This window comes from Paramisgurnus dabryanus, chromosome 13, assembly GCF_030506205.2.
Source record: "Paramisgurnus dabryanus chromosome 13, PD_genome_1.1, whole genome shotgun sequence".
Lineage (NCBI taxonomy): Eukaryota > Metazoa > Chordata > Actinopteri > Cypriniformes > Cobitidae > Paramisgurnus > Paramisgurnus dabryanus.
Genome location: NC_133349.1, coordinates 35,708,274 through 35,723,518, shown reverse-complemented (window position 1 = coordinate 35,723,518; position 15,245 = coordinate 35,708,274). Strand labels below are relative to the sequence as shown.

General features: G+C 39.2%; 1 protein-coding gene across 4 annotated transcripts in view; it reads left to right on the top strand.

Moving 5' to 3' along the window:
• Positions 1–15,245, top strand: part of macf1b (microtubule actin crosslinking factor 1b) — a 57,440-nt gene that overhangs the window by 24,435 nt on the left and 17,760 nt on the right. For all 4 annotated transcript variants that reach the window (XM_065246458.2, XM_065246459.2, XM_065246457.2 and 1 more), the window contains exons 2-16: positions 1,752–2,395; positions 2,550–2,594; positions 2,678–2,848; positions 5,242–5,408; positions 6,467–6,626; positions 7,032–7,116; positions 7,237–7,478; positions 9,195–9,314; positions 9,402–9,509; positions 10,066–10,284; positions 12,704–12,907; positions 13,235–13,466; positions 13,629–13,855; positions 14,186–14,308; positions 14,392–14,493. In XM_065246458.2, coding sequence (XP_065102530.2) covers positions 1,832–2,395; positions 2,550–2,594; positions 2,678–2,848; positions 5,242–5,408; positions 6,467–6,626; positions 7,032–7,116; positions 7,237–7,478; positions 9,195–9,314; positions 9,402–9,509; positions 10,066–10,284; positions 12,704–12,907; positions 13,235–13,466; positions 13,629–13,855; positions 14,186–14,308; positions 14,392–14,493 — 2,769 coding nt within the window. In that variant the 5' untranslated portion in view covers positions 1,752–1,831. The remainder of the gene's footprint in view (positions 1–1,751; positions 2,396–2,549; positions 2,595–2,677; positions 2,849–5,241; positions 5,409–6,466; positions 6,627–7,031; positions 7,117–7,236; positions 7,479–9,194; positions 9,315–9,401; positions 9,510–10,065; positions 10,285–12,703; positions 12,908–13,234; positions 13,467–13,628; positions 13,856–14,185; positions 14,309–14,391; positions 14,494–15,245) is intronic.

Below are 15,245 nucleotides of genomic sequence, written 5' to 3'. Positions count from 1 at the left end.
TAAGTTTTGGGAGTGAACACCATGGCTGTGGTGGTCCTCTAGCTAGACCAGCATAGCAGAAGCCAACATAAATCAGTGTGGTCTTTTCAGTAGTTGAATTAGCTTGTTAAGAAGTTCATTTTTAGCAGATGGTGATATCCAACCTGAGTTAGATGCCGCATCCTTAAATGTGTAAACACATGTGTTCACATGGCTTTGTTGGTTTCTTTTTTGCTTCTCTTACATACAATTCAGAGACAAAGAGTGGAAGGGCAGGCATAGGATGGGTTAATATAATTAAAACTGATTTTAAGAGCTCTTGTCAATGAGGATATTGTTTGATATTGATTACCTTTATATACCCATTTTGGTTTAGAGCTTATTTGATTAACCCTTAAATGCATACTTTGGGTCTGTACGCAGGGCATCATTAGTTTTGTACTATTTGGGCAGTTTAGAGATCCAATCATGTTAGATAAACATCCCGTGTCACTAAAGACCCGAATATGTAAGCCTTATTGTTCAAAGGCAGTTTACTTCCCAATATATCTGTATCTCAAGAATTTAAAGCAAAAACAAGTCCATAAAGCATTTTTGGAAAAAGTTTTAAGCTCTGTGAGTCTCTAAGATCTTTTTAGAATTCATTTAAATGACTTTGTTGTAGATCTGTTTCTATGAAGAGACTCGGTCAAGACTTAGTACAGTATTGGCAATATTTCTTGTCTCATGCTGATGTCAACTTAGCATGTGGTCTTATCCACCCTGCTAAAATGTGGTCTGATATAAAGTCTTCTGCTCCAGTGATCTAGACATCCTAGAGCATGTCTGGAGTCTGGAGCCAAATCTCTCAGCACCCATCATTAACATGCAGTGACCTGGAATGACCCCAGATCACCTGTGCCAATTAACATACACTCTAATCTCCTCTCAGCAGAGCCCTGTTTATCTACACTAGCCTTTTCACAAGCACAACTGCCAAACATATTGTCCCTTGTCCTGTTCAATGGGTCAAAATGTCATTGCAAGTCAGTTCTTATTACTATAGCCTCATAGTGGTAAGCTATGTGTGGAAGCGGTAACGAGGAGAGAACACAACAACTGTCTACTAGGCATTGTTCAGATTTACTTGTCTTAGGTTTGTCTTTAGTTGAAAAAAAGAGTTTTGAGCATATTCAACCTTACATATCTGCACAGAGATCTATATAGACTAGAATGTGTCGCTGTGTATGTTCCACTGCTGCTCTTAGGCATGTGGTCTCTGTTTCCCACTAAACATGTGCACTAAAAACACTGCTCATTCCTTTTTGGCAAGGAAATGAAGCAGAATTTCTATGCCTGTCATATTTGATCAGGACCTAAATGGTCTCCCAGGGCCATCCCGGGGGCAGCCTTGGCAGAGATCAGTATATCTGATTGCCAGGAGGAACCGTGGGTATCCTGGAGGAGAGTGCCATTATAAACAGGCTTGTCACTTGCATTTGTATGGCTCATACTTGCAATTCTGTGTTCACGTTGTAGTTCTTCAGCAGTAATCTGGCCCGTCTTGCTAAGAAGAGAGTCTTAGCCAAGTGTTACCCTCTCTACCGTATAATGATGAAGGCGATTCTATTGGTTAGTGTGAAAGCAGTCAAAGATGCTCCTTTGTAGAGGACCAATGAATCTAATTGAGATTTGCAGTTTTTGTCAGACTAATGCTGGTCTCTTGAAGGGTTGGAGAGATTTTTGCTGTGTTGGAAGAGAATCATCTCACTTTGAACTTCCTTGTGTTATAGGCAGCTCAAGTGACTCCTCTATGTGTGGCAAAGGAACCATCTTTAACCTCATACCCGATTAACCCATTTGTGGTAGAATCATGGGTAACCTCATTAGCAGACCTAGTTGTTTGGGTCAAAAGTCCAAACACGTTAAGTCAGATGAGAACACCTTAAAAGAACGCTACCAGCAACCCACCGAATGGCAGCTCCCAGAAGTTCCTAAAGAAAAGGCGAGGAAAGAAGAAGTGGAGGAGGTTCTTCGACAAACTCCGACACCAGACAAGCAGAGGAGTTCCCCAGCCCCTACTGTCACCACTACGAGCACTTTGGACAATGCCTGGCGAAGCACACCATCTCCGGTTAAAACACCACGAAATGGATCTTTGCCCAGAAGATCTAATGTTCCAGAGTATCGAAGATCCCCCTTGAGTCAGTATGGGTCGGTGGATAGGAGAGCCAGTCTACAGAGAAGGGATTCTGGAAGTCCCTGGTCCTGGAAGCCTTTGAGCACTCGAGAGGTTACCGAAGTCACCGAGGTGACTGAAACTATTGTGACAGAGATTGTGGAGGTGACGGAGTACCCTCCCGGGGGTAAGGGGGGTGATCCTATCATCACCAGAACCGTTAGAGTCCTTACGGGAGCTGCTGAGGAACTTGCTGAGGTTATTACATATATAAAAATGATAAAAAACCGCACTAAACATCAATGTCACCAGTGCCCTAACCATTACTTTTTACAGCTCTTTAGAGTATTATTTTGGAGTCAGTGTATTACCAGCTGTTCATTTTCCTGTTAAATTACTTTTTTCTCTACAGCTGCAGTCAAGTTCAGATCAGGAATCAAGCCTAGTTCAATGGAAGGTAAACGTTAGAACAAATTTAGATTCGATTGTATTATTTGCATGATAATAGTCCTGTTATACATTATCTGGTCTTATGTTAAGGGTGCCAAAAGTGCATTGGCTCTGGAAGAAGAATTTAGGGATCCACTGACTTTCCAGCAAAATCTGGAAACACTGATGATATGGGTTTGTGAGATCGAAGAGCTAACAGCAAATCAAAAACCACCATCATCAGAGTTCAAAGTGGTGAAAGCCCAACTGCAAGAACAAAAGGTACGTATAAAAAAGAATATACAATATGTAAAGATTATTGTAATAACTGCAGCTATTATTCAAATTTCAGTAGCATTACAGTAGCTCAGCTTCTTTATACAATAGTACAATGTTTAGTTCTAATATGTCATTTATCACTGTTTTAACATAATTGTTTCCCATGGTAAGCACTGTTTTACTTGCATATATTGAATATGCCAGCATCTAACTTGCTTCTGACTTTTTTAATTATTTTGTGAGAAAGGTTTTTTAATGGTACGAAAAGGTTTATTCATAGGGCTGCAATAGATTAACAAATAATATCTTCACTTAGTTAAATCACCTTTGAGTTGCTTGCTGCGACAAGCAACACTTTTAAAGAGCTTTCTCAACACAGAATTTTAAAGCATGTTATGTAATTTAAATATGTCCGTGTTAAACCATAAAAGTGTTTTAGAACGCTCCTTATATGTAATCTACGGTAAGTGGATTGAACCTCTGAATGCCTTTGCATAGAGTAAAGTAAAAGAGGAAAAAATAGTTATTCACCTCTTAGTTTATAATGGGTGGAGTTTTTGTTGTTGGAGTGTGAGGTGAAACATGCCTGAATGTTCACAATGTTCCACTGACACCTGAAACGAGTGGTTGGCTTACAAGTATGTGCCACAAAGAGAGGACAAGGCACATTGTAAAATGTGTGTTTGCGTCCTCATACAAAACACTGAAGACAAAACCATTAGCATACTGTAGGCATTCTACTAGGAAGTGTTAAAGAAAGTATTTTTACACAGCACTTAACCCTGGGTCGTCTTTTTAAACTCCTGGCATGTTATATTCCTGAGTAATATCACACTTCACACTTGTATGGTGTGTTTAGTAATTAGGGCACTAACAGTTTGCAGACTGTTCTCATCATTATTGTTAAGTAAGGGATAATGTAGAGGCCCTGATGCGAAGTGGAGGGTCTTGTATCACACTGAAGGGGCTTATTTCCCGATAACTACCGGCTGCCTCTACATTATCCCGCTTATTACACGGCTACTTGTCACATAAGAAAAAACCGGACATGAATATGAATTTGAAAAATTTTATTGGCATATTTGTTTTAAATTAACATTTTTATCCTTCAGCGAAACTTTGCACAGATGCATAAAATGATCGTAATACCTTATTAAGATCCTCTGCTTCATACTTGTCTGTCTCCATTTTTTCTCTTTTAGCCAGTCTTTGAGAAGTTTTAATGCCCATTCTGTATTTTTTTGAGTGTTGGTTTGGTAGCTGTCATGCTCTATTTTGTCAAGTTCAGTCTCAGTAAGCTGTCTGTGTCTTGTCGTGGTTGTCCAGTGTTTGTCACAAGATGGCGCCAAACAGTAATCTTTATTGATCTTTATTGGCGCAGAGCGATTTTACTCGTACAAGTAGTACCGGCTATGCGTTATTACTTTGGAGCGGTTATTATTTGAAAAGAACAAACCTGCAAATGTTTTAACTGACCAATCAGAATCAAGCATTCCAGAGAGCCGTGTAATAATATGCATTAAAAACCCCCGTTTTAAAGAGCTGAACGATATATCTTGTTGCGATTACGTGCATGCATTTTTGTTTATTATAAGCTCATATGAGCGGATGACGTGCTATTCTTTTATGCCGCTGAATGATCCCCGTTTCAGAGCCGATAGTTACAAGCTCCATAATCTTTGCTTTATTCCCATTTTGCAGACATTTCTTGTTGTGAATGTTAATCTGCATGTAAATCCCTGATTTTAAAGAGCTGAACCATAACTTCATTGTTGCGATGACATGCGAATCCTCACTACGGCACGCACCTTACGGCATTATTTCTACGTCTTGTTCACACAGAGGGCTTTCCAGGAATGTTATGGGAATGTTACTAGGTCCTCTTTCCGGGAGCGATCCCAAAACATTTATGGGACTTCATACACACAGAAGCCTGTTTCCAATTTTCTGGGACCAAAGTGCTGTGTGAATGTTAATCAAAGAACCCAAGACAAAGAGAAAATCACTTCTGTAGCTCTACAAATAATCATTTTAATAATAATAATATTTTTATACAATGAAGACTTGATTTGATTGTGCCTAATGCCAATTTTAGACCATACTTAATGTGCAAGTTTATTCTTTTTTATACATATAACATTTCAATAATTTCTATAATTTCTTTTCTTGTTCTTATTTTATTTTTCCACCCCTTATTTTGCTGATCTGGAGAAAATTTGATTTGTGCCTCAAAAACCATAATGTGATCCGAACTGTGAGTTTTGTGATCTGTTTCACCACTACAAATGAAACACTTGTCCTAATCAAGTGTTCCAGGAATAATTCTTGCAGGATGTGGGAGAAAAACATTTATTCCCTCAAACATGTATTATTATCACATTATTCTTGTCTGGCAGCTCTTACAGCGCCTCTTAGAGGACAGGAGACCCAGTATGGAGACAATGATGCAGGAGGGTCCACACCTGGCAACAGAGCTACAAGGAGATGACGGTGAAAAGGCCAAACTACAGCTTGCACAGCTCAAACTCAAGTGGGAGGCTCTCATTCAAGCTGCCAACAGCAGGTAAAACAGACCTTGTGACTATCGCATAAAGTCTGTAAATTGTCTGAATTGACTCTTGCAAATTGTCCAAAGTGAGCCAATCAGATTGGAAGTTGCTGTTTATTAGAAAATCCGCCTTTTTTGTGCATAGTAATTGTTTTGTGGACCAGACTGCCTTTGAATGGGCAGGTTATCTGATGTTAAAGGCGGAGAGCACGATTTCTGAAAAACGCTTTGGAAAAGGCAGTAGGGCAACTACCAAACACACTTGCAGCCAATCAGCAGTAAGGGGCGTGTCTACTAACCAACATCGTTGCCTGGGTTGCTTATGTGTGGGGCGGGTCTTATGTGTGGGGCGGGTCTATCAAAAGAATGTCCAGATTCTATTGGGGTAGGGGCGTGTTTGATTAGGTGATTTTGAATATCAACATTGGCTTTCAGAGATCATGGACCCTGCCTTTAATACCCCCTTTGCACTAAATCGTTTATATGCCATCTGGGTCTTAAATTAACACCCCAAGTAATACTAAATGGTTTAATAAAGCCATATACAAAAAGCAGTTGATAAAATCAACAGCCATATCAACCTGTAGCCCAAGACAGCTTGCCCACTGAAGCTAAGCAGGGCTGAGCCTGGTCAGTACTTGGATGGGAGAACACCTGGGAAAACCAGGTTGCTGGTGGTAGTGGTGTTAGTGAGACCAGCAGGGGGTGCTCACCCTGTGGTCTGTGTGGGTCCAAACACCCCAGTATAGTGATGGGAACACTATACTGTCAAAAAAAGCACTGTCCTTCGGATGAGACGTTAAACTGAGGTCCTGACTCTCTGTGGTCATTAAAAATCCCAGGATGTCCTTCGAAAAAAAGTAGGGGTGTGCCCTGGCATCCTGGCCAAACTTGCCCATTGGCCTACTAATCATCCCTCATACTAATTGGCTTTATCACTCTATCTCCTCTCCACTAATAAGCTGATGTGTGGTGGTTGAGGAGATTCCCCCGTTCATATGTAAAGCGCTTTGAGTACTGAGAAAAGCGCTATATAAATGTAAGGAATTATTAAATGTGGATTATTCTGACAGATACAAGATTCTGGAGGTCATTCTGCCAAGCGCTCAAATATTCCAGGAGAGAACAGACGGTCTTCAACAGTGGCTTATATCTGTGGATCAAGACTTGGCTGAACTTCGTTCTGCAGAGAGAGGAATGCTTCATCTACAGGAAGCCGCATCACAAGCCAAGGTTAGAAGCACACACAAAATGTTATATTATACTTGCTGGATTGCATGAATCTTGCACATATATGATATACTTCTCAAAAACTTGCATGTCCTCTTTACAGTTTCAAAAGAGATCTTACAAGATGGAGATTAAAATAATATAAGGTTGGATTTGGTGACTTACACACCTATCTCAGAAATTAAACAAACCATAAGATGAAGAAATTTACTTGTATGCCTCCAAACCACTCTTTGTTCAATATCTTAACAAAAGAAAAAACAAATCAAAACTTTTCACAAATTCACAGGAGATCTTCTGACAGTAAGAAAAAAAGACCAAAAGCACAGATTGCTCGGCCCTGTATAAATATGTTATGTACCCTGAATTAGTTTGTGCCCCGCTCACCCCTACTTCATTATCTTTCAGGCAGTCATGGACGAGATTAAAGCTAAGAGTGTTGATTTTGGCAAACTCCAGCAATATGCTCATGAGCTCATGGAAGCAATCTCAGGTGATGTTTCTGGTCGTGCATATTTTTACCTTTGCTTAAATTAATAACTTGTTTTAATTAATACTAAAAAAGCACATTTCAATACCCGATTCTGTTTCGATTTTATATTCGGTTCTGTAGAGGAGGAAACCCAGCTGGTGCAGGAGCGTGTAGACAGTCTGCGTATCCGATACTCTGTGTTGAGTTTGGGCAGTGCTGATGTCCTACAGAGGCTGGAGCAAGCTATGGAAGCATCAAGTCGATGCACCTCCAGCCAGGAGGACCTGCACCTGTGGCTGGGTCGCATTGAGAGAGAACTGCTGGCCACCGGTACTCAAGCACAGACTGGAGACGCTGTACTATGTCATACCGAGAGGCAAAGGGTAAGTTAAATAACTACTGCTTTGTCCTTTGCTTTACAATATGAGCAGGGTGCGATTTGCCGGGGGGGATGCGTGGAATTTCCCCCTTTCTGGTCAATGTATCCCTGCCTCTGCTTAATTATTTTTATCCCCCCCTCAAAGTGATCAGTGCTACTACACTAGTGGCGAGACGGATCACAAAACTTACCACTGATCCGTGGTTTGATTAAAGTCTATTTTGTTTTAAAATGCGCTGCTTTGGCTGGCTCTGATACAGCTGCCGCGAAGCCTCTCTGTATTCATCACTCTGCAGACTTGCTCAATGTCCCGCCCACGGCACTATCTGATTGGTTACAGACTCGGTTACACCTCAACCTATAGCCTATCAACACATGCGAGATGGTTATGGAGCTGTGTGTCGAAACGATGGAAGGCAGCATATTCAGCCGCATATTAATAAAGCGGGAATAAACATCACAATCTGATTATCTGTTTATGATGACAAGTAGAGTAAGTGTCCCAGTCACACCACTGAGAATGGCCAAAGTTACACATGATAAATGCCGATGAGGCGTTTAGCGAGGCGCGGGCGCGTCCAGTTTGTGCAAATGAGGCTAATTGACTTAACACATAATGCATCTGTCTTTTCTATCATTTCACTGTAGCTCAGCATTGCGGTGTAAAGTTAATGTTATTGCTTTAAAAGCAGCAGTAAAGCTGTTTCTACTGTAATGGTTTAACTTTGCAATCAATCCATTGTTCATATTTATGTTTAAGTTGACACTACGTTGCGCCATACAGTTTTGCCATTCAAGATTTAATTCTTGCGCGTTTTTTCGTTGTGCATGATCACAGTTCATATGTGTGGGGAAAGATAAGCTATTAGAGTAAAAATATTACGTTAGGCTGCTTCATGAGTTAATAAGAAAAAATATTTTACAATTCCTGCAAATGCAGTGATGAAGTTCATGTTCTCATGATTTAGTTTTATGAATTAAAATGTTTTGAAATGTGCTGTGGACAGAGACGCATTATGTCAAGAATTATAAAAAATCGTCAATAAGCTCATAATTTGCGCTAAAATAGTCTAAATGTTTAGTTTTAAAACCATTTAAAAAAGCTGGTTATATTTCGCATTTCTGAATATTAGAAATATTTAAATTAGAAATATATAAAAAATAATAATAATATTATAATGGATTTTTGTTAGGTCGGACAATGATTACCACATTTCTCTCTCATATTGCTCTTCATAACCACTGAAAACAGTCAAAAAAGTAAAAACTAGTGGTGGGTACAAAATGACTCATATGGTGGGTACCCACCGTCGTCGAAATCGACGCCTATGAAAACATCCCCCCCTCTGTTTTTTTCACAAATCGCACCCTGAATATGAGGACATGTTTATGTTGTACTGTGTCCTTTTGTTTCTGTGCAACTAGACCAGACGAATACTGCTTTACCAATCTGTAAAATGATAAAGAAAGTAAACCAATAAGGCAGTTAAGCAAGCAAATTGTTAAAAAAGAATACTGAAGCAGATTACAGATTGTGATTCTTAGTTTATGTCAGTGTAGTGTGGTGGTTTAAAGGCCTGGGAACCAAAGAGCTGCAGGTTTAAATACTGAAAAAAGCAGTCAATGAGTTACAAATTCAATGAATGTACAGTAACAAGTACACTTTGAATAAAAGCAGCTGCTAAACTGTTATCTTATCGATGCATTTGTTGGTTTTCAGTTGGATCAGGCTGTTGAAAAAGAGTCAGCTTGGTTTAAAGACACCTCACAGGCGCTGGAGGAGTTTAGAGCCATTCATCTCACCCCAGAGATCATCACAGCCCAGCTAAATGAGCAGAAAGTGAGTTGTTTCATATTCACAAAAGCTCCCTCTTTTCATATTCACATTATACCATTGATTCCCAAACATTTTGCTTGTCTCTTGCAGATACTTGCTGTTGAAATTTTGCAGCACAAGTTTAACATCGAGAAAATGATGAAGATTTTAGAACTCCTGCAGACATACAGTGAGGATGAGGAGACATCAAGAGTGCAGGTACATTTATACATTTATATGCACTACTGCAATTCATTTTAAACTGCTTATATTGCTCTCTAGTATACACTGTCTGATAAAAACATTAGTGCAGTACCCTTTCAAAAAGTACACCTAAAGAGTTCATATTTGTACCTCAAAGGTACATTACCTTAACAAATGTATACATACCTGCACCTACTATAAATGGTACATATTAGGACGTTTTAAAAGAGTACTGTAGCAATGGGTTCTGTCCGTTTTTGACCACTTTTCTGATAGTGTACGGTGAATATTCTGGCATTCTGATCAATGACATCATTAGGCTTTGATATTCCCTTAATTAACATTTCAATTCCAGGGATAAAATGATATCAAACCGCTTTTCTGGGCTATTTTACTGGTGCTGACAAAATGTTTTAACATAATTAAATAATAACTAATAAAAAATTTTAATGGCAATTTATTATTTTGTGTTTATTTATTTTATTAAGGTGGCAAATAATCTCAAAGCTTTTTTACCAACAAAATACTACAGCAACTAATTAATGCCTATTCTCTTGTTATGTCTCCAAAGTCATGTCTAGACACCTTACAGGACCAGTGTCAGGTCACTACAGCCACCAATTCCCATGTGGTGCTTCAACTGGAGCATGCTCAGTCACTTTTGTCTCAGTTCTCAGAGGGCTATGTTGAGGTGTTACCATGGTTACAGGAAACCAAAGTCCTTATTGGCCAGTTCACCCTGAACACTATTAACTACGAGGCTTTTCGAGAGCAGCAGGACCTCTTACAGGTACTGGTAAACAAATATACTTTTCATTGTGCAGTGCCCTCTAGATATAGAAGTTAACTTTCATAAAGGGATTTTTCTATTGTAAAATACATGCTGTTTGTCATTCTTAATCTCAAGAATTCAAACAATTAAAGTCCCCCTATTGTCTATAATTTATCCCATAAAACTCAAATTTATGCATTATAATAGCAAATGTAAAAGATTTTCTTGTAACAGCAATTTATTTATGCTTTAAAATAGCTTGAATGTAACTGTACACCTTTGCCTCATAAAAATCATCATAAATGTGCAAATTATTCCCCGCCTCCACTTAAACACACCAGCTTGGACCATAGATATATTTGTACATAGATGCTTATTCAGCAGTTTCAGACACATAGCTGCTAAGTCTGGTTTCACAATGCATACGTAAGCACGCGTGACTTTAATTATAATATGTATAATTAGGCCTACAATTTCAAGGTGCATCGTTTTACCCTCAACTGACATTTTTGCTCTAATCCCTATCGATTTCTTATACTGTAAGCAGTAGAGATGCCACAATTCTCAATATAATATTAAACCATTGGTTTTATTATTCCCTGCGCATCTGTTTGTGTGTCTGCAAAGGCATACGGCTGCCATCGAGAAAATATTCAATCACTATGCGCTAAAGCCATAGGCGTTTAACTATGCTGGTGTCAAATTTTAAACACACGCTACCATGGCGGACAAAAAAGCGAGACACCAGTGCGAGGCAGCATTAGCCTGGCTCCGCCCTCCTACGTGCTTCCGCTTAATTTTCATTTCGCTTTAGCAGTACGTCTGGGATGGCTCTATAGAGTTTCGTTTTCTCCTGCAAAAATCTGCAGGACCAATCAGCGAACAGATGGTGGTGGCTAAGAATGATGACGTTGAGGTCGTGCGTCAGTTTGAGTTGTAGTTCAGTAAAGGCAGCGGAGAAAGACGTGAGAAAAGCTATTCGGTCCGTTGTTGCAAAACTGCCGAATATACAGAAGTTAAAGCCGGAGCAAGAACCAGGTTTGCCAAGTTTTGTTTGTCTGATTATTTTGACTTGTTGTTTCCGGCCGGTTTCGGTGCATGATATACGTCACGACCACATGTTAGCGATTGGCTTTGGCAGATCCTGAGTGACTCTGGGCAGATCCAATAGTTTTAAACTTCAACAATGGACCCTCCTTAACTGAAGTAACGCTTTGCAATGAAGCGTGGCCAGACTCTCTGTACAAATTAAATGAATGTACGAGAGTCTGGTTGGACCAGGCTAAGGCAGCATGGCAGTCTTTCAAATCTGTTGTGTGGATTAATTATTTACACAAGTAGGTTACATATAAAGGCAGTGAAAAACAGGAATAGATGCGAATTCGCATGGGCCGATGCAAATGACACACGCTATTTGCCATAAACGCGTCATCTGCGCAAGTTGAAAAATTGTAACTCTTGCAAAGAATTCGCATGACGCAAAGTTTAATCTCGTAAGTTTTCAACAAGGAACATGATATGAATATATGGTGTACTGTGTAAACAGCATAAAGTGATGTTGCACTTTACATTCTAAAAGAAAACTACTGTACTGCAGTATACAATTTACTTAAGTATAAGTATATTTATTTAAAATGGGAAATTTGTGTTTTAGTTTTTTTTTTTTATCAAAAGTAATTTTTTGCATTTATGTAAGGCAAATTGCAATTAAAGCCATTTTTTCTTCAAAACTCACTTTTCCTCTCACCTAAGCATTAAATAATGTAAAAACCCTTTAATGGGCTATGTCATCAGAACTGAACACAAAAAAATGTGGTTTAAAAACAGAGGTATGTATAGACCTTTCTCACAACTTCCGTATTTATGACCGGAAATACGCAATCGTCGCGGAAATTTACTTCCTCCGCAGTCAAGGCAATGTAAAAAGCCGTATCTGTTCCATCAATTCCCTGTTGATGGTGAAGTTAGACAGAAGTGGATTCAGGCTATCCGGCGAGACTTATAATGTGTCGTTTTAGTTAACAGTTCAGTAACAGTTAGACTCGCTCGCTACTTACCTAGAAATTTATGGACAAATTCTTCATGGAAAAAGTTTTCCTCCATTAGTCGTGTCACATCAGCAAATGTAATATTTGGCAAATCGGTTAACGAAGTTGTGTAGACTCTTTGATCCATTTTAAACTTGTCCGGGATTATGTTTTTCTAGTGTGTTGACGCTTGACAGGAACTCCGCTTACACGACGATTACGTATTTCCGGTTACTGTGAGAAAGGTCTATTGAACTATGTACTAACTGTATTGTTGCATCCCTAGTAGACAGAATACACTCTAAGCATTAACACTTTAGACTTTTAGTGAATACCCAATTTTTTTCTTATTTCAATGGAAAATATGAGGTTAAGGCTCCAGTTAGCATTCTTTTTGTCGTGTTTGATAGGGCATCAGGGAGTCAATAGCAGAGCATAAGCCACTGATAGCACGTCTGACCATGCTGGCCAAACGTCTATCAGACCTAAATCCAGCTCAAGGACAGGAGTTCTGCCAGAAAGCCATGGACCTTGAAGAGCAGTACCTGGCTATCAGAGACAAGGTTCGAGAGGCTGCTGGAGTACTGGAGGAGTCTCTACCCCGCTACACACAGGTAACACATACTTTAACATAAGACCCACCATCAATTACCCTGGGTTTTACAGAAAAATAATCAGTACCCGTGGAACAATTTTCAACCAATCAGAATAAAGCATTCAACAGCTTTGTGGTATTATAAATAGTAATTTGCCATTGGTAAGATCTTTAAAGCTTATTTGTTTGACATGGGTGAGTTACATAAAAAATGGTTCACAGACCACAACAGGTTGAGAACCCCAGCCAGAAGATATGGTTTCAGCTTAGTAGATCTGTGAAAGGCTGTTCAGAGCATTATGTCTATGCTTTAGCTTACTGTTTACACTCTGTACATTCTCATCAGCTGAATGAGAGAATGACACTGATCAGAGAGAGACTGGAACGTCTATGCAGTCACCTGCAGGCCTCAGTAGCTCTACAGGGCTTGACCCCAAGAATTCAGGAGCAGCTACAGGACAACAAGCACACACTTATTGAGCTCTCCAAACTGGATCTGGACCTTAGCAGTGTGAGGACACAGGCTCATGAGCTACTTACTAACACGCAAGCTGTTGGAGACAGCTCCATTGGTACAGGTACTTCCAAAATTTCATTTATTTTACAGTGGCAGTATCATATGGAGATGTAACCTGTCACATAACATTTGCAGAGTTTTTGAGAAACGTATGTGGCATGGGGTAAAGCTCAGGGCTGGTGACCAGAAAGATAATAATAGTAATAACATTTTCAATTTTCAGACATTCAAGAGCGGATGTGCAGTCTAACAGGCCACTGGGAGGAGGCTCAAAGACAAGCTCAGGAGAGAGAGAAGTGGCTTCTCAACCTTCTAGATTTGGCAGTCAGATTTTGGAATGATGTCAGTGACATGACAGCAGGACTGAATGATGCGCAGCAGGCTGTCCTGGACCTTAACTCAAGTCGATCAGATTCTGAAACCATCCGACAGAGCCTGGAGACCATGCAGGTAAGGTGCAATAATAACAAAGAACAGGTGTATCATTGCTGAAAACATGATAATATGATCATGATGGTGCTATTTTGAAGTTAACAGTCCTGGTTAAGCTAATTTAGCAGCCTGTTGATGGCACCAAAGTACTCCAGCATCCCTTACAAAACATATGCTTGTGACCAGCTACTGTATGTTGGTCCTTTCAGCATGGCTATTGAAGGGAAGAAGATACATATGCTTGGATGTGTGCTCAATTCCTCAATAATCATGAAGAACTGAAACTTACTGACCTTTTAAATCAGCTCTCTGTTATATCTTCCAAACCTTTTTGTCCTTTCTCCTCAGACACTCAGGGAAGACATTGATGTACTACAGGGTGATCTGGACACTCTTGGAATTCTGGGTATGGAACTTATGTCAGCTTGTGGTGACACAGACAAACCAGAGGTCACCAAAACTTTAGATGAGGTTTGTATTTGAAATACTAAACACCTAGAAACAAAGTTTTACATCATGTTCACACTTTACTATCGAGCAATCTCTCTCCACAGCTTTACTGCACTTGGAACAATCTCAGTAAGATCTGGACAGAGTGCAACAATAAGTTAGAGGAATGTCTACGAATGGCTCTCCAATATCAGGACAAAATGCAGGTAAATTAGCCATGATAAAGTTTTAACATTTTGACATTCATAATGAATAGTGTAGAACATTGAATTGCATGAATGTTATGTTTACAGTATCAGCTGGGATAGTTCGAAAAGCATCATTCTTGAATCTTTAAAGTCATAATATTCATGCCGCCCTGTGGTTACAGTGATGAGTCTCTGACAGAATGGGTACCCTTACGAAAAAGAAGTACACTTCAAGTTAATTTTATTAAGTATACTTAAGTAATGTTGGAGTATAGTTTTAAGTATACTTTATGTAGTAAGTGTACTAACATTTATGTTCTAGTAGTATACTTGTAAGTGTACTGCTTGAATACCGCTTGGGACTAAATTGGCCCACTTTTAGTATATAAAAGTATACTTCTAAGTGTACTATAAGTGTAAGAGTAGTCAACTTTAAGTGTACAACTAGTGCACAATTAGTTCTTCATTTGTACTGCAAGTGAACTCATGAGTATACTAGTAGTTTTCTAGACTTATACTTCAAGTGTACATGCAAATGTTCTGTTAGATTACTCTTAGTAAACTAGTAGGTTACTAATTTTGTGCTGCAGGCATACTTCCAAGTGTTTTTTTTATATACTTTTAGTTAACTAGTAGTTTAATAGTCATATACTGAAAGTGTACATGCAAGTGTTCTGTTAGTGTACTCTTAGTAAAATAGTAGGTTACTTATTGTGTGCTGCAGGTATACTTCCAAGTGTTTTTTTAATATACTTTTAGTTAACTAGTAG